The sequence below is a fragment of the Amblyomma americanum genome, chromosome 6 (assembly GCF_052857255.1).
Source record: "Amblyomma americanum isolate KBUSLIRL-KWMA chromosome 6, ASM5285725v1, whole genome shotgun sequence".
Taxonomy (NCBI): Eukaryota; Metazoa; Arthropoda; class Arachnida; order Ixodida; family Ixodidae; genus Amblyomma; species Amblyomma americanum.
In genome coordinates, this window is record NC_135502.1 from 102,492,583 (window position 1) to 102,512,857 (window position 20,275).

Consider the following 20,275-nt stretch of genomic DNA (forward strand, 5'->3'; position numbering starts at 1 on the left):
AAGGCGTAAGGAGCGCAGCTACACGGCACAAATGTTGCGCTTTTGCCGCTAAGGGCCTCGGAGGCGAAGGCGTCCGCCCGACACTTTTGGAGCCCCAGGGGCGCGGCCTTCGAGAACCTGCGATCGCAGTGCCATCTAACGTTAAAATTAATAGCAATGACAAAAATATATGCAGCCAACAATTTTTGAAAACCTCTTTTAAAAATACAAAAGATGTGTCTGTCTTGGCTTTTTGTACGGCTGTTTATATTTTATGCTCAGATTTTAAGACAGTAAAGTGCTGCACCAACACCGAGTGCCCCTGGTGGCCAAGGCAATACACAAAAACTGATGCTTCTAATGAGAGCAGCTGTTGCATTTCTTTCAAGGAAGCACTTAGAATGAAAACAATTGTCTGAGCTCAACGAATGAGCAGAATGAGTAAAACGAATGAGCAGAACACTCACTTCAGCCGGCTCGGCCACAGCTGCGGGTTCTAAGCCTCAACGACTGTTTCACTTTTGGTCTGCACCTGTAGCAGCGTCGCTGCTCCTTTAAGCTTTCGCTCCTTTGATGAAAAAAAAGTGCCTTTGCTGGAAAGGCCTTCGAGGAATGCCGTGTGACAGGGGTATAAGATATGAACTTAAAACTACTCGGTATATATGAGCGTCGTGAGCAAGTCGTCTTTTACAGCCTCTTAGTGCGGTATTTACAAATAATTCCTACGTGTTTTAAGTTGTACACTATTGAGTGATTGCTCCATAGGCCTCAGGGAAAAATCTATTTAGTGAGTGCTGCAGCCATACTTCTGTGTACATTTAGTTAAAAAAAGTACCACTGGTTTTCCTTACATCTAGCGGAGAAGAATTTGTAGCTACAATTTATGTAACCCGGATGGTAGTTAAGACCCACCTAGAAAAGTCTATTACAATATTTGGTGCCTCCGGACAGCAGATCAACCATTTCAACAAAAAAGCAGGAAAAAACTTTTTAACTAGAGAAGGAAATGTTCTCGCCCAACCTTTCGACCGATCTTGTGCTGATATGTTCTCAAACTGCTGCATGCCCTGAATATTGCAATATTTGACTGTTTCACCCTGTGTTGTTGAGGGTAACGAATTGAATATGCGTGATTTATTATTAGCTTCTTAGGTGACATTTGCTATTTGTGTCAATGAAAAATTCAGGCGGCTTCATAAAATTCTCATAAAGCTGGAACGCAGAAATGAAGAAATCATGAAAGATTGATATACAAAGTAAACCCGAGGAAAAATATAAAAACTTGGTACAAAACGAAAACGCAACAGGGATGCTGAACGAAGCTTTCAAAATGCAACATGAAGGCTAAAACAGACCTGTGTATAGGAAGGCCAGAGTAAAAGAGAGAAATCATATAAGATCACTAAATTCCAGAAACATAAAAACCAAAAAAGCAATTAAAACCACCCCAACCCGTGGAACGGTCGATAGTAGCGATTGTGAAAACGGCAATTGTGAAAAGGACATGGAAAGATACGTGAAAACTATTGCCGCAAATACACAGCTGAAGACCAAAAGGCAGACTAGAATATTGCTCTTCAAAGCAGGAGAATATAAAGCCCGCCAAAAAACCTAACGAAGGCTAATGTGAAAAAAAAAACAGCTGACCGGTTTGAAACAAAAGTAGCGGAAGCAGCCCCCCTAACCTATGAACGCCCGTTACTTTCGTTCCCAACAGGTCACTTTGTCTGCGACTTAACTAGCACATGTAAGCTATACGCAACGAGAAATCGTACGACATCACCCAGAACGCTGTACGACAAGCGGTCGCTGAAAATTATGCTACGACTGTAATCGGAAAATCTAGGGCCACTGGCAGCGGTGGTAACGAAATGTATATGATTGTCTGAAATGGTGGCGATCGACTTTGCAGCACGCGTCCTGTGGCCTTTGATGAACTCACCCTATTTTTCTTGGCTTCGCTGGGGTTTTCTGCAATCTCTGAAAGTGCGCACGCCAACATACTAACACATGCAACCGGCTTTTCTTGTAATGTGGTTTGTCATACTCTCGCAATGAAACCATAAAAACCTGGCTCGTTCAAAGCTCTTTGGAGAGATACAAATGAAAAGCGCGCACAAACCGACCTTCAGTGCACAAACTTAGGGTCTAATGCTGAAAGAAAGAGTCATTGCAGTTGTGCTCATGCTAAGCGCTTTCAAAGAAGAAGAAAGCAATCGGAACAGCAGTCTCCCACCTTCCATCTACGTCGTAATGCGGCTCCTCATCGAAGCACTACCACTCGAGCAACTGGCCAACCTCCCTCTTCTAGCGGCGCCTAATTCTACACCGTAGCTTTCATCTGGGTCATCAGTGAGTTCGGGTTCGTTGGGGGCCATCAGAAAACGGAGGTTCGCCGACGTTTAACGCGCCAGCTGCTGCGAGAAATGAAAGCGCCGACCGCTTTCTCGTAGTAGGAGATCGCATGTATGAAGCAGCGCGTTTCTGAACATAGCTTGAGTTCCTTCCGTGCATATTGTTAATGGCTCCCTCCTCGAGACTATCGACCTGGTTCGGCACGGGCCCAGGAAGTGGGGATTTTCTTACCGGTTTGCTCTCCACCTCAGCTGCTGCCCGCTCTCCTGTCTTAATCCTTATCTATTTAGTAGTTATTGCTTCCTATCCTTGTCTCTTTATTCTTTCATTTCCTTCCTTCTTTTTTTACATTCTTGTCCTCAATCTTTGTTTCCGTATTTACTTTAATTTGCCTCGTTTTTTTTTCGTTCCTTCCCGCTGTATCTGTGTTTACTCATTCATACCATTCTTTTCCTTTCAACGTCTAAGTGCGGTTAACATATTAATCCACCTAGCAATAAGAAGAAAGTGCATTTCACTATCCAACTTATATTGAAAACTAGTTCTTGGGGAAAGAAAATGGCGCAGTATCTGTCTCACATCTCGGCGGACACCTGAACCGCGCCGTGAAGGACGGGAGAAAGGAGGGACTGCGAGAATAAAGGAAGAAAAGGGTGCCGTAGTGGAGGGTTCCGGAATAATTTCGACCACCTGGGGAACTCTAGCGCGCACTGACATCGCACACCACATGGACGCGTTTTGCATTTCGCCTCCATCGAAAGGCGGCGGCCGCTGTCGGCTTCGAACCCGCGCACTCCGTGTCAGTAGCCGAGCGCTCTAACCACTGAGTCACCACGGTGGGTCTCCAACTTGTATCTATACCGAGATTCAGTACGAAAACCTTTCAGTGCGCCCTATACTCGCTTAGGTGTGGCGAACTACCATGCTTGATGCCCTCTGTTTTCGAACAGCGACTTGCTATCGGCATGAAAGCCGTGATTGCTGCATACGTTATGCGCATTAATTAGTATTTTTCACCTTATTCCAATTTTCTTTCATGTTATTGCCAAAGCGAAACATTTGTTAAACAAAAACAATATTTTTGTAAGTACGATTGCTATGACTACTGAATGGTGTCATTGAAGGACCTGTACTTACGAGAACTACTTTGGACGTATAAACTTTCGTTCCGACTTTCCATCTGAGAGCAGCAAGGAAGCAGCTGCAGTACCACAAAATTCTTTCTCTAGGGCAAAATATATAGAACCGCTGGAACCTCTGAAACAAGGGGATTTTTTTCTGACTGCCGTAAAGACAGCCGCATTCTTGGGTCTAATGGCACGCTTAAGAATGTCTTATGAAACTCATTATGCATGCAGAATAGTAGAACGAGAGTAAGAGGCGGAACAGATTCACGAACGGTTTTGGATAACGGAGATTCGAAAGTCAGCTTTAACACATGCGGGGAACAAGTCCCTATCACCATCAGCCAAGTAGAGCCCGCTTAGATACAAGAGCCTCTGACAACGATCTCAAATTATTTTTCCTGTGTTAGCTTCGCCTAATCTACACCCGACAATTTCCGAATCTGATGCAACCTCCGGAATCTCTGCCATCTTTCTTTTTTTATTTTTCCTTTACCTGCTATCCATTATGTTGTCCTATCAGACCATACATTCTCGAATGCTCGCATTTATTGTCCCGTTAAGGCCCATTTCCTGGTGTTTATTTTAGCCAGGATCCCGTTAAACGGCGTTTGTTCTCTATTCTCCTCATCTTTTTTCGCTGTTACACGGCGGCTATCATTTCCCTGTCCAGAGCTCGGTGCGTTACCTTCAATTTCACTTAAAGCCTCTCGTTAACCTGACTAAACCTAAGTATAGGCAGGATAACATTTTCACATACTTTCCTCTTGAGGATATTGGTAAGGTGATGTTCACAATCAGAGAGTACCATTTTGTAAAACTATCCATTCTTTTACTCTTGGTAATTCTTTAAGGCTTGAGTCTGCAGTGACATTTAGGGTAAGAGAAGTCCACTCGACGTAGGATATAAAAAAAAGACACAGATTTGAGAGATTTAGAGTGTGCGAGGTAGTCCCGTGATCACTGACCAAAGCCGCGCTATGTCGGGTGGCGTAACAGCTCTAGCTGCAAAAGACGTAAGTTCCGGTGGCTCTGTTCATGCGAGAGGATGAACGCTGGCCCCGTGTTTCAGTTGTTGCGCGTTATTGCTCCTGAGCGGCACACCCGTCACCCGTGTTTAACGCCTTTTCGTGAAGTGCCGACGGCACCTACTGTGTCTTCACTGCGTCCTGTGAGAAGTCAGCGGAAGTGGACATAGAAGCATGGGTATTTGACGCGCTGCTACCAATCAATACCCACTATGCGCTACCCACTATGCCACGGTGATTGGTTGCATTGTTCTTTGAATGGCTTTCTTGTTAGGTCCGCACGCCCACTTTATAGATTTCTGCATAAGCGCCGAGCGCTTTGTAACTGATAGTGTGATACTGCCGTTGCTGGGGCGGAACTTCGCTACATGAGCGGAACTGCCGATATCACTTGACTATTTTAGATCGCACAAAGACTAGCCTTACATGCCTATTTGAGCAGAGGGCCCAGCGTTTGAGCAGAGTAAAATTAATGCGAACCTAACAGCCGAATTTGAAATGGCTGTACTTGCCGGTAACACTGTGGTTTGGCAAGCCAAAATGGAGACAAGCAACTTTCCACCAAACTCCAAAACTATTTACCTGGCCAAGAGCTGCCCTGAAATGGGAGGGAACTGAGGTGGCGTCCACAGCAACGCGCCCGCTCGATGTTCGCGGAAAGTCAGAAACCACCGTTTTCTAAAGCGCTAAATTTGTCTCTGACGACCAACCTTGGCGACAGGTCGTCTGCTTGTCGCTTGTGACTGTGTCGTCCTTCGCCTGACGCGCCTCTTCGCGGCGTTTCTGCATACTCCGCGAGTGAGTATAGAGAAAAATAAACTCTCTCAACGAATCATTAAGAAATAACTCAACATTAATGTGACAGTGGATGTTTTAACAAATACACCCACTAACACTAAGCCATTGTGCAGCGGAAGGCCACGTCGCAGCCAAAGCAGTGACAAGAAAGTCGCAATAGTACTATTTCGCTTGTTGTTAAACATTTTCATTTAGTTTCTTGCTACAACAGAAGGAATCGTATAACTATCATGTCAAAATCATCCTACGAGACAAACTCAAGCGAAGGCGTCGTGAAAGTGACAGTGGAGCACACTTTTGCGCATGTCGCCGCACTATTTTTTTGGCGATTCTCTGCTGTGCTTGTGCTCTTTACACTTCATTTTATTCAGTGCGAGGAGATTTTTTATAAGCATGCTGAAACATTAGAATAGGCATACGTCAAAGAATGTGTATGTTAAGACGTTGTTTACTGGGAGATACAAAACAATAGAGAGCACTGCATTTTACTGTTTGTGCCCTTTATTTAGAAATGTATTGGAACACTGACGTCATATTATATGTCTTTTTTTGCGCAAACGGAAGCACGCTAATCGCATTGTACGCAACAGTTGCGCATGTATTTGTTCTGCAATTATAGGAGAACTCTTTTATACTGGAACTATATTACGGAGCGCAAGCATGTCGCCTAAGCGAGCTTCATAGGTTTGGCAGTGCTGAAAGGAACCATTGCGAAGTACAGACCGTTCAACGCTAGCATGGATATGACTGCAAAATTTTATGACATTACCAATGTCTCTGAAGGTCTCTGGGAGTTGTCTAAAGCAGATATTTTTCTGGTACCATGTATTTGAAGAAAAGTGCAGTTTTCCAGGACCTGAAACATTTCATTTTTTACCATAGTTTACCAAATATGCGGAAACCTCACATTTCGTTGGGTCATGTTCTTTACGTGAGTTTGCATGGACGCCTTTCCTTCCCCGCCTTTTTAGATCTGGTGCTGTGTTCCTCAGAGCTCGAGCTTCAGTGTCTGGCCTTGTGTTCTCACCTAGCATGACTTTCTGTCACCCCCACTGCCAACCCTGCAGTTGGGTGGAGTTGAAAATCCTTGTACAGAATACTTGTATTCTAGCCTGGGTCTCATGTCGTTATCTTGCTGCATGCCACCCTTGACAGCGCGGCTGTGCTGGACCTGAGAGATTGTTAAGTCAGCATTGCACGTCTTTCTGTTTGCGGCCGGCCGCCCGACCCATGTTCAATCAATCTCGGGGACCGCAGCCACTCACCAAGAGGGCCGTATATAAGGCCGACGTGACCGCCATTTATCGACAAGCACACATTTGTGCCCCTTTTATTCTTTGGGTTTTCATGCGGACTCAATTTCGGGAGCTTTCAGTAGTATGTGCAAAGAATCGCTGTAATTCCTCAGCGGAGAACTCATATCCACTTTCCGCGAGGAAAGCGGTGATCGAAGGCTTCTTAAAAAACTTCGTGGAACCTCACTTACTAGCACTAGACTTGATCCTGGAAAACAGTGCCCGTCATCCTGCAAAAGCTACTTATCGCTTGCTTTTGTTCATGCGTAGTACAAAAGCGGCGCTGCAGCATGTATAAAGTACTGGAGGCATTCTTGCCGTCGCATTCCAGTGGAGCAGCTTGAGTTGGCATTAAAGCATTCAGCGCAAGAAAATAATTAGGGCGCTTAAGCTCCACCTTAAAGGTATGACGTGATAGATTAATAGCTTAATGCCCATATATACAGATTCGGTCACTCGTTTCTTGATATTCTCAGATCCCTGGGACTCCTCCTGGTGAAGTGGTTCCGTGGTTAAGCCATGCGCCACTGCCCTGCGATGGCAGGCGGTGCCACCGGTGCGACTAGTGCGACCCGGGTTGCTCATACCAAGAAATCTCTTGCGACCAATCAATAATTTAACTACCCCATGCCACGGTGCGAAGTTTGCTCACAATCGGGTGGGCAGGTTATGGTGATGCCACAAGGTTAAGAAGCCTAGGTGACCGACTTGCCTCCTAGGTTTCTTCTCTGGTTTTTTTTTTATAAATTTTTCCCTGAGAATCGACGACGCCTGAGAAGCCGACGGCGGCGCCGGAATTTCTGAACACCAACTATTTAACGCTGTTGCGTTAAAATTCACAACAACATATTTGCGCATACATTTATGTAGCTCGCAACTCATGAACTTTATAGACCGGTAACTTGATCTGAGAGCTCAACCAAAATAAAATACACCTCCCTTCCCGCGAACTGCAAGTTAAAAATTATTCTCTACATCTGCCGTGGAAGCCCACTGCAGTCGGGTGAAAGGTTCCGTTGAGGACTCACACGGTTACAATGCCGAACAAACAGCAAATATTTAAGGGTTTAAAGCTTTCCTTATTTTTAAACCTGGCACTGTAAAGAAACTTCTGAGACAATAGATGAATGGTGCTTGAGGCCAGCAGACCCAGCAACACAATTGGCAGTACCGAGCAAGCACACACAATGAAAAGCGCTCAGATTGCTAGCTATAAAGGCTGGACTTCAAGACCATGTATATCTATTGGTGGAATCATTCCTCTCGTTTTCTAGAAAGCAGAAAAGAAATTTCAACCACTGTGTTTATTGAGTCATTTGCCATTTCAAGTCGTTTCTAGCAGTTGGCCATATTATTAGGATGACAGGAGCTTACGTATGCTAGTCGCGATTATGCGGCAGGCATCTCACATTATTACAACCGCTCTACATTATTACAACCGCCGCTGAAAACACAGCAGAGGCAAGAAATGAACAAAGCAGACCTAAATGCGGAATTAAATATTAATTGGAAAACGACACACACTAAGACACAGGCATGTATTGATGCGAAAGCTGCCTCCGCTCTGGTCTTCTCAGCGAAGGTGTTAATGCTAGTCGTGAGCGCACCCGACCTTCCAGAAGACCATTGCTGCTGAAGCGATACTACCTCTTTTGACGACAGTGCCACAGAAGGCCGGCTAGCGAGCCTTCTTTGACTGTTTACTATGCCGCATTTTTTTATTTGCAGAAAACCGCCTACGAATATCACGCTCAATTTTGTGCTTGGCTCGACAAAAATGAAGGACACATTGCCTGATTTGGGCCATTTACATGCTTCGTGAGCTTTAAAGGGGTTTTATTAGTTCCTCGATGCGCCTTGAGAGCGGTCGAAATCTGTAGGAGGTAAGAAAGGCCCTTTCCATCATTCCTTTAAAAATGAGCGTCTCTACAGACGGTATTCGATCCCCACTAGATTACTTGGAAGGAAACCCGTTTGGCTCGACTTTTGACCAAAGCTGCACGCGATACCACAAGACAAGGAAGTCTGGTAAACGATCCCTACAACCAAGCAAAGAAACTGAGTGAAATGTGTTATGTCATACGCATAAGATTTCCACTTGATCCTTCAATTCTTTTTTGGACTCGTGTGCCTGCTCTCCCGAGTTTATTGGGGGCCGAGAAGATGATGTTTAAGCCGCACTTTAACGTTACTCTCTACAACGGGCCCGGAAAGACGGGCATACTTGCTGCAACCACCAACCGGGTGTCTTTTCTGTGCACGCATGTGCAGTCCATAGCGATGTTCTCAAAGCATAAACATTGTTAATACTTTTCTCCACTTCACACAAAAACTAAATGGCATCAGCCTCTGAGCCTAGGTTGCAGACACATTTCGTATATAGAGAACGGACTGTCGCCGAACGGTCACACCTACGCAACCATCACCCGGCGCTCCCGCAATGGCTTTGTCTTTTAGTATAGAGCTGAGCTAGCTGCAATTTTGCAGATGCTCAGCATTACTGCCGAAATACCACCAGATTAAGTATTCAGTTCGCGGACGACTACGCTGAGCGGTTAATGCGGACTTATTCTGCAAAACAGTGCCATCCTGCAAATTCTAGAGCGAGACCTCTCATTCACTATCAAAGCTGCGAAAGCTGATTCATCGCTGAAGCGTTCACCTTGAATAAATTAGTAGAGTAAATAATGCCGGGATATGAACCTGCCGCGGCGTAAACAGGTTATGTTCACTTCTATTCAACGAGAGCGCTATGCTGTTGCGGCAGCCGACCAGGCCTCGTTTTAATCTGGACCACTATCCTGCTGTGCATTGCACATCGTCGTCTCCATCAAATTCTATCTGCGGCGTGAACAGATCACATGAGCTTATTGTGAACATTGAAGCGCTGGCAGAAAACGGACGAAGGGAGGACGAGACACACAGCGCACTGTGTGTCTCGTCCTCCCTTCGTCCGTCGTCTGCCAGCGCTTCAGTGTTCACAATGTCAAACCAACTCGCCCAGCAACACACCCTGCTCGAGCAGATGAGCTTAACCTCGAGGACAGCATAACCTGAGTCTAATATCGTTTCCAGACGTTGCGACGACCCAACAAGGCAAATACACATTGAAGAAGACAAGGCATGTTGAAGAACATTTTCAACTTCGTGAGGGACGGAAGCGTCGTGGAGGTAGGTAACAGGAACAATGGCTCTCTTGCTCTTTCCTTTCTTTGGGAGCTGACGCCGAAAAACCTCCCAGAGAAATTCAGTAGACCACACAGTGGCGCGTTGAAAGTCGAGCCATCACATCCAGCCGGATGAGCCAAGACCACACTGCTGAACACAAAAATTTTGAAGCCAAGCATTGAAGAGTCCAACTTGTCTCCAGCACTCATCTTTGAGGATCTTGGCAACCCTTTTCCCAACGGCCGTCGGAAGGCCCAACATTCTTCAACATGGTCCCAAGTGCGGCCTTCAACCAATGTTGGATAAGTGCGACTTTCTAGCCTCCGTACACATGATGGCTGACAAGGCACCAGATGAAGAGAGAGGATGCTGCCTTCTTGAGAGTGTTGGAAGCCTGCAAAAGAATTTCACTAAGAAGTCTGGCTTCTCCAAAGGCCTAGATGAAGTGTGCGGTTTTTTTCGTGAGCACGACCTTGCTCTTGTCCAGTCGGCCAAGGAGGGGGATTTACAGTACTGCCACAGACCTTTTCGAGGAGAAAGCATCGAACGCAGTGACCAAGAACTTCCAGGCCGTCGCCAGACGCCATCTAAATTCAAGACCAAGGCAACTGCTCTTTTAGATGGCCTGAACTTGCAGATGCTGAAAAAGCAGGTGTCGGTTAGCAAGTCTGATGTCGTGAACAACTTTTTTACGGCAAAAAAAGCGTAAGAATGCTCGTCCGTTCAGGGCGATTGTAACAGAGAGAGGAAGAGAGGAAGTTGGCGGGGTGAAGTCAGCAGGATTCTGCAAGCACATCTGAAAAAATTAAAGCCTGAAGGACCTTTCAAAATTGACGGATCTAACAATTTCGTTGAAGTGCTAAAACAGCCCTCCCTGGTGCTAATTGTGCGGTGTCCGTTGATGTCGAAGAATTATTTTATTCTGTTCCCCATGGAGAACTTTTGAGTGCCCCGACAGATGGCGACTGGTGTCGAGAATAAAAGCGCGCCCGCTGCCTGCATGCGAGAGTAAAAGAATCCGGTCTATAGCATAACACTCTTACCTACGGTGAAGGCTAGCTTGCGACAACTGTTCGAACAGAGTGCCCTAGCGTTTCACTCGGATCTTTGTGGATTCAGCGTTTGTGCAATGAGCGTTCGGAGGCGCGTCTTCTTTCCATTTCTCAGTGGGCAACAAGCGCCCGTGTAGAACGCTCATGATGACACAATAATGCTTTCGGCTTCACAGCACGCAAGCAGACTCATGTTGCGCCTGAATTCTTTACATTTAACTGCAAATCCTTGTTGTGTCTTAACGTTATTCACCTACGGGGCAGAAAAGTGGAGACTAAGGAAAAGGGTTCAGCCCTAGTTATGTACAACACAGGGAGCCATGGGAAGAAAGAAATGATAGGTGTAACGTTAAGACGCCGAAAGCAGCAGAGAGGGTGAAGGAACACACGCGGACTACTTACATCCTAGTCGAAATCGGGAGGAAGAAATGGGCTTGGGCAGGGCTTATATTGCGAGGGCAAGGTAACCGCCGGTCCTTAAGGGTAATGGAGTGGATTCGAAGAGAATTGGCAAGCGTAGCAAAGGGCAGCAGAAGGTTAGGTGGGCGGATGAGAGTAAGAAGTTTGCGGGCATACGTTGGGCGCAGCTGGAAAAGGATAACGCTAATTGGAGAGACATGGGAGAGGCATTTGCCCTGCAGTGGGCGTAGTCAGGCTGCTGCTGCTGCTGCTGCTGATGATGATGATGATGATGATGAGAATAACAAGCTGTGATGCGTGCTCAGCAGTTAAGCTTTCGACTGACGAGCTCACTAGCAGGCGCAATCGTATTCCTGGAGCGAAGGTAAAGAGTGCACTAATTTTTAAACACCGGAGCGGACATAACAAAGTAAAAGAAAACGGGGCCTCGTTTCTTCACACTGCCGGCTTGTGCAGTGGTTTGTCGCCGTGGGGCGAACCGCTTGCTCCGCTACTGCACGACCGCACCATGTACTCGACCATCGCGATGCGCACTCTACGTCGCAGTCATCAATAGGAAAGCAGCCTGACGCCGTGCCAGAAATTTATCAAGCGTGACAGCCGCCTGCGCGAGCTTGGGGGTGAAGTCCATAGTTTCTGGGGGCACTCTAGCCGCTAGCGAGCGCCGCGACATAGCAGCGCCGCAGTGCGGCCCCATGGCCACTCCTGTCACCGGAGCCATGGCCCTTTTACTTTTCCGGCCAATAGTACCATGACGTATTAAAGTTCATTCGAGAGGTAGCGCTCGTCTGGGGTCGATCGTCTTCGCGTCTACGTTTTTTGGGTTATTGTGAACAGTGGAGAAATAACAACTCACCTTCGACAACACTATAATACTTGATCATATTGCGAGACAGGGGGCCCACTCGCACTGTGTTTTGCTTTTTTCGTTGTGTTGCACGCCTATAAAATCCTTTATTTGCTGATTTGCGCGCTTGAACAAGACGTCACTTGTTTCAAAGAAAGTTAAACATTATTTACACTCTCAACAATGCCACTTAAATGCCTGTACGGGGCTGAAAACAGGACTTGCAGTTTAATTTGTCCAGTGCTTACAATTCCCTGTTTCACAAATGTATACCTGCGCGTCGAAAGGTGGAACCTTATAAATACTACTCTAAGAGCAGGGCACGTATTTTTTTCATGCTAAACAACTGCGACCACATCGTCTTCTTTCGTGTTTTTGGTTCTGATTTCTACTATGGCGCAAATCCTATTGTCTACTATATCTTGTGGAGCATATTACACACACAAACCACTTTGCCATATTTTATTGCCAAAGTCAATGCTTGTGGACTGATATATATATATATATATATATATATATATATATATATATATATATATATATATATATATATATATATATATATATATATATATATATATATATATATATATATATATATATATATATATATATATATATATTGCATGTTCAGTCTGAATAAAAAAGAGACACGATTGTTTAATTGAGCCAACTAGACCGCAGCAGCACCCCCGTGAAGAGCTACGACTAAGCGCTCCACTTGCGTATTTCCTCCAAAACCCCATGTCTGTAGCGCTGGTTCTCGAGTGTACATTGTAACCTCCATTGTCTGGCTATTGTGTTGTCCCGGTTGCACATGTGTGCATAAATATGTGGCAACAAGACTCACGTGTTATCGGATACAGCTTTAACTACCTCGCCCTTGATGTTATCAGCTCCAACGTGACAACTATTTTTTTGAAGGGAAAAGCTTCACTACGCCAGGTAAAGCAGTCGTAGTGTAGGCCGCATAATGACCTTAACGCCCTTCAGCCCAACCACGTTAGCCATGTATGTTGTCGAACCCCTGACTCTTGAATTTGATCTATGACATTCACATTTAGTTGACCTTGGAATTTTGACATTGGTTGACCTTTGGTTTCACATTTGACCTTAAGAACACCCGATGGGGAGATACACAGCCACGTGATGACATCCGATGGGGGTGTCGTAAGACGATGTCATACACATCATATCCACGCGGCCTTGAGAGTATATATAGAACGGCAGTCGTGAGCGTGTAGCACAGCTGCCATGGACGAGCCTCAGACGCTTAGCAAGCGGGCTTGCTTTTTGCTGCATTCCAGGGTTATCCTAGTTAAGTCACTGTACATTTTTAGAATCATGGTATTCTTAGAGATTTCGGCCGTTGTTGTTTGGAGGGGGGGGGGATATCGATGGTTTAGGACCGCTTTGAGATATGACATTAGGTCAGTGCATATTTTTTACGTGCACTGGTTTTCATCAAACGTCGAGAATTATTGGTTAAACTTGCCTGTAAGAGACGGCCTCTGAACGAAACGAGAATACGAAGATCTCTGCTGGAGTTGGTTATGTTCGTTTTGATGCTAAATTGTTATATGACCGCCATATTTGATTGCCACATGTTTGTTAGCGAAAGCTTTTGCTTAATACTCATAGTTTGTGTCTTTTAAATCAGAGTTTAGTTTATTCCATAGAACTGTATACAAGTTCAAATGATTGGTTTCTAAGGCTTCAAAAGATCAGCAAAGAGATTATGTCTGTGCCTAATTCGTTTGTACAACTCCTCTGTAACCTGTAGCTTTTTGGACTGTTTGTATATTGAGCGACGAAAAAAGAAAAAAGGCGACGTGGTAACTGTTAAAAATTTGTCTTCAACGGCATAATAAGAGCGACTACGCGACTTCATTAAGAGCATCTGATCAGCCCACTTCAGAAATCATGCATATAAAGGATTTGTTCTTTCGCCATTTATTTTACTATAAATTTTCTTTAGCTGCGTTACTGAAGAAGTTTGCCTTGGATGGCTCAAACTAGAAGAAATGAAGATAGTGGCTAGCGTCAAAGGCCATCACATCCTACTGGACATCACTTGACAAGAAGTCAGTGAAACCTAAATGAAAAGCAGTTCTTGTATTCACGGTAATTCTTCTAGGCATGTACATAACAGTAGCCCAACTGTAGGTGGATGTCATATCAATCGCATTTTTGGGTGCAGTATTTTTCATTAATATATCTGTGTTAAAACCCCATAGCACGGCAACAGATTTTCTGTCCTGTAGGTTGGCGTAGTACACTGTCAAGATATGAGAAAAGTTTTGAACGCTACCAAAAGGGGGCCGGTAAACAAGAATTATATAGCACCACACGAAGGCAGCAAGTATTTCAATATCACTGTGAAAAGTAGAAAATATCTCAATGAAGGCGTATGATATGCGTTCACGAAAATACATACAGTCACTACACACTTTTTTATTCTCTCTGAATAAGAACGCATGAGAGTAGTCTTTGAATTGATGAACGTCAGATGAATTAGTGAAACGGGTTTCTTCAAATGCTAAAACATCAAATTTACGGGCATGTAAGTTGCGATAAGTGCCAACGTCATCTCCTTCTTTTTCTAAGACTTTGTGACTTAAACGAAAACAAGAAAAATATTTCACTTGGAGAAGAAAATAATCTTACTACTGCACTGTTAAATTCATTTTTTGCGTAGTTGCTCTGGTTTTTTGAAGGTGCTTCGTAATTCATACTGCCAAAAGATACAATGCCATTGCATGGAGGTTCACGCCCCGGTATCCTGGGCACCGCTTTAAACTTGCTTTGTTTCCTTAACATTGCACAGATCAACGTCGCATGAAATCCGCAAAACTGGTTCTCGTGGGCCCCTACGGCCATCACCTTTCTGTTCTGTCATGCGAAGCGATAGCCCATTTACTTATCCCTTGTGCATGCCATGCAGTGAAGGTGCTTGTTTCTCTGTGTAAATTCATCGTAGAAGCGAACCTCAGGTTAGCCATCAACCAGCTGCTTGCTCTTGTGCTTTCAGTTCTCTTCTGTTTTGCAGGAAATGAACCACACTGGAATGAGAGCCTCCCACCTATTTTTTTTTTTTTGCGGACAAGCTGCGAACGTCGTAAATGTCGCTTCGTCAATGTCGAAGTATCTTAGTTGCGCCATAATAGGAACCACATGATATATAAAAGACCAGGCGGACAGCATGCACTCACCGAAAACAGTCATGTCCTGGTGCCGCGCGTCCTGTCCGGCTAGTGAAGCCACGACGCAGGTGTACTTGCCGCTCAGCTCCCAGGTAGGCTTCAGGATGCGGATGGCACGGTACTGCGAGTACATGTCTCGAGAGTTCACTGAGAAGGTGTCGTCCAAGCGCCCCTGGAGCACCCCGAAAGCCTCGCGCACCCTCATCTCGGGTATCCACTGGTAGACAGGCTCGGGTCCATCGTTGAAGAACCACTTCACCACCAACTTGAGGTCATTCTCGTTGTACACGTACTCGCAGTCCAGCACCACGGGCGTCTCTGTGCCGTTCTGCACCCACCGCGGCACGCTCAGACGTCGGATGACTACGGCCAAGCAGAGGGCTGCGCAGAGGTTCAGAAAGAAAAAAAAAGCAGGGGGCGTTCCTTTGTGGTGCTATGGGGGCGAAAAATACTTGAGCAGTAAGAAAATTAAGTCAGAATAATTTTTACAAGCAGCCCAAGCATGCCTTACGATTATCAGGTGTTCTCAGCCACTCAAATGCACGTGGATTTGATGGGAATAAACCAAATTTTATAAAATTAAACTTCGAATCGAGTCGTTTGCAACATTTAGATTTTAGTGCGCTCTGGAAGTACTTCGGCAAACATAGAAATCCAGCCGCCGCGGTGCCTTAGAGGTTATGGTGCTGGGCTGCTGACCGAAAGAATACGGGTTCGATCCAGGCCGCGGCGGTAGCAAGGGGTAGGACGCAAAAAGCCCTAAGAGAAAAAAAAATGGTTTATGGGGGTTTAGTGCCTCAATGTGACTCAGGCTATGAGGGACGCCATAGTGAAGGGCTGCGGGAATTTCAAGCACCTGGGGTTATTTAACGTCCACTGACGTCGCAGAAGATTCAGGCCTCTAGATTTTCACCTCCATCGAAATTCGATCGCCGCGTTCGAAATCGAATCCGCGCCTTTCGGGTCAGCAGTCGACCTCCATAACCACTGAGCCACCACGGTGGCTCTTAACAAAAAAAGTCTGTACGTGTTGTATAAGCTTTCAAAGCAACACATGGGCTATTAAGATACCATGGCGCTCCATATAAACTATATATGAATTGAGGTCAACGTGGGTTCTTCAACGTGTGCTGCTATTGTACAGCAAACGGGCTTTCCTTCATGGAAACGAGGCCGGAGAACGGAAAATATCAAGGCATAAGCCTATTTTGGCTCATGAATGGCGTGGAAAAAATTGTAGACTGAAGTTGTCCGCAAAAGTGTCCACACGGACTGCCAATGATAAATTCCATGGTAATTAATATAAAATGTAACAGTTATTTAACAACAGTTGGTAAGCAACTTACATGTAACGATAGTAATGATAGTAAATAGTAAGAAAGTGATATATAGTGATAATAATAACGACTGTAGTGACAGTACTAGATATAGTGATTGTGATGGTAGTGATAGTCATAATGATAGCTACTGATAGTGAGAGTGGTAGCGATAGTGATAGTTGGCGATAACGATTACGGTAGTGATTGTGCTGATAGCGATAGTGATAGCCGGCTATAGCGATGATGATGATTTTGGCAATGCTAGTGGCGTTGCCAGTAATGACGATAGCGATAGCGAAAAAGTGGGTTCGGGTCCCGCAAATGTCATGGGTTCGAGTTTCGTGATTGAAATTTTGAAGGAAATTTCTTCGGATCTAGCGATAGCCATGAACGTCGTCATAGCGTGCCCGTGTCGGAAACAGACGTCACAATAGCCATGGACGTCGACATAGTTAAGACTACTCCCATAACATGAATTTGAAAAAAGGGACGGAAAAGGGAAAGGCTCGCGTTTTATAAATTCTAAGAGATATGGCTGTTACTATCAGCCGGCTACAGACCTCTAAATGCTATCAGGCGGCTATCGTTACTAGTTAAATATAATTAGTTTATAGTTAAACAATTACAATTCAGTTAAATCACTCTATTAGCATGATTAGCATTTTTTCGTATGCCAACACTGGTATTATTATGCCGCCAAAAGTTTCTCTTTACCAAGCAAACCCTATATTTAAATATTAGTGATACCCTTCCCTCCTGAAACACCTGTTAGAGACAGCCTACCTTGGGTTGTTACTCGTCTAATCATGAGACCAAAGCATTTAACACGTTGTACAGCACGAATGCATTTCTGATGTAGGGTTGTAGATGCAGCACGGATTAGGACACCAAGGAGTGGCATTTTTTCACAACGATGGCCAGAACCGTCGGTGTGCTTTTGAAGCCGAAGCCTCTGAAAAGGAGTAAGAGGAAGAAGCGAAAAATTCAGGGGGCACTTTGTTGACCTAAAGTGTGGTGAGGCGAAAAAGCCTTTAGAGCGGTGTTGCTGCTTGTGTCACTGATATGTCGTTAAGATGCTAATTAAGTACACAATTGTTTACGAATATTAAATACTGGAGACACTGGAGGGCATTTTGGAGGTATCCGTCTGATTCGACGCCTTTCTGCAAACATTCTCCGGCGTCCTAGACAAGGAGAACTACATATGCGTTGGCAGGAAGTAGCGTAGTGGTTAGAGCACTCTGCTGCCGTACGGAAGGATGGTGTCTCGAATCGCATCGTGCACAACAATTTTTTTTCTTATCGACTTGAAGACTGTCACGGACGGACGGACAGCCGGACACCGTGAGTATGAGCTATTATTTATTTATTTTTTAACATTTCCCCTCAGGGCCAGTGGCACTACAGACGGGGAGTTGTAAATATACAAAAACAGTGCGAAAATACAGTTAGTCACAAAAATATTTAAAAAGCATCTGAATATACAGTGCTAGCTTTTGATACGCGGAACTGCTCATAATTTACAATGTCAGCAACTTCTGCGGGAAGGTGGTTCCATTCACGTGAGGTTCGCGGCAGGAATGACGGCGAGAAGCATTTCGTGTTGCATGACACAATTCCGACTTTGAGATTATGATCAATACGGCGGGATACATATATTGGCTGGGGGATGAGGTGATCACGCAAAGCAGTATGATGAAACAGCTTGTGGAACAGGGCGAGACGAAACACTTTTCTACGCGATGTCCGTGTAGTGAGGCAGAGATTAGATTTCATAGCAGTTATACTCGCTGTACGGTTGTAGTTAGCAAAGATGAAACGTACAGAGTTATTTTGAACAATCTAAAGACCATTAATTAATTTGCCATGGGCAGGGTCCCATGCAGGTGTTGCATACTCAAGTTTAGATTGTATTAGTGTTTTATAAAGAGAGAGATAAAACATTTATTAATTCATTGAAGTGTTCTACGAGTCAGGTAGGCGGACTCAGTTCAGGACTCCGGTGGCTTGGGCGGTTGCCTGGACCAGTCTTATGATGCGACACTGGTCCTCCAGACCATTGATGGTCAGGGCTGCCTCCTACTGCTCGTATGATGTCTGTAATTTTTTGAGATGAGGTGGTTTTTGGGGACAATTCCATGAAATGTGAAACTGCGTAGGCTTATCGCCGCACCATGAACAGAAGGGGCGGTATTTGGAAGGGTGAATGAAGCTGTACAAGTAGAGGTTAGGGAAGGTATTCGTTTGTATTCGTCTCCAAAATGTGGCTTCTTCTGTGGTGAGTTTAATATGGGGAGGGGGATACATTCTACGATCTAATCTAAGCATCTCCAGTCGTTCCCCATAGTTTGATGGTAGAGAGGTGAGGAACGGGCAAGGATCCGCTCGATTTGTTAGCTCACGAGCTAGATCGTTTGCCGCCTCGTTGCCGTCAAGACCTGAATGGCCCGGAGTCCAAGTAATTTTATGGGGGCGTTGAAGTGTAGGTGAGAGGCCCGACGGTATGAGTAAAGCCGCTGTCATTTGTGGGACTCTCCCTGTAATGTAATATTGACAGGCTCGCTTCGAGTCAGTTATTATGTGAGATGAATTGTCCGCAAGATCACAATGCCTTATGGCAAGGGCGATGGCGGATGGCAAGGGCGATGGCGGAGGCTTCCGCCGCGGCAGGATCCTCAGCCCGGAGTGAAACACTCGTCAGTAGTTGAAAATTGTGGTCAAGGGCGACTGCAACAAAGATGCTCGGTTCAGTGTACGCCGCCACGTCTACATAGACTGCTTTGTGATCTGACACTAGACGCCGGCGTAGATGAGTGACCCTAGCCTCCCGTTTGCCTTTGTGGATTTCTGGATGCATATGTTTTGGGAGCGGAGCCACCGAGATCTGTCTTCTTATGTTTGCAGGTAGGGAAGTGTGTCGCCAGAGCTCTTGTAGATCTCGTGGTGTACCAATGCGCTGAAGAATGGCTCTTCCAGTGGTGGTCTGTTGGAGTCGGGCTCATTTCAATGCTAAGACCGCATCTCTGATCTCCTCAAAGGTGTTGTGGAATCCAAGCATGATTAGACGTTCGGTCGAGGTCCTTGGAGGAAGGCCGAGAGCTGTTTTGTACGCGCTGCGAATGACAGTGTCGGCCTGCTTAAGTTCTCCCTTTGTGAGATGATGATACGGAAGGCCGTATGCTATTCTGCAGATAACCAAGGACTGTACAAGACGAAGAGTGTCTTCCTCGCGCATGCCTTTCTTGTGGTGTGTTATACGACGAATAATACGTGTAATTTGGTGGGTGGTTGTTTTGAGAGTTGTTATGGTATGTCCATCGCGTAGGTTACTTTGAATCCAAAGCCCGAGAATTTTAATGACCGAGACCTCTCGAATCGGTTGGCCTTCTACATAGAGAACTATTGGTCCAGAGTTTTTGTAATTTTCACCGTGCACCCTGGTTACTTCTGACTTCTCCGGTGCACAGCGAAGGACACTACTAGCGGCAAATGTTTCGACAATCGATGCCGCTTCCTGTAGGCCTTGTTCCTTCTGTGCAAGGGAGCCCTTAGTCGTCCAGATAGTTATAACGTCTGCATACAGTGTAAATCCTATATCGGGTAATTCCTGCAGCCGATGAGCCAATCCTGTCATGGCCATATTGAATAAGAGGGGAGAGATGATTGATCCCTGCGGAGTGCCCTTGT

General features: G+C 45.4%; 1 protein-coding gene across 1 annotated transcript in view; it reads right to left on the bottom strand.

Annotated features, from left to right (window-relative positions):
• The window catches only part of LOC144093942 (uncharacterized), a 57,234-nt gene that overhangs the window by 13,444 nt on the left and 23,515 nt on the right, over positions 1-20,275 (bottom strand). Inside the window, exon 2 of the mRNA XM_077627705.1 lies at positions 15,279-15,650. Within this exon, the coding sequence (XP_077483831.1) occupies positions 15,279-15,650 (372 nt within the window). The remainder of the gene's footprint in view (positions 1-15,278; positions 15,651-20,275) is intronic.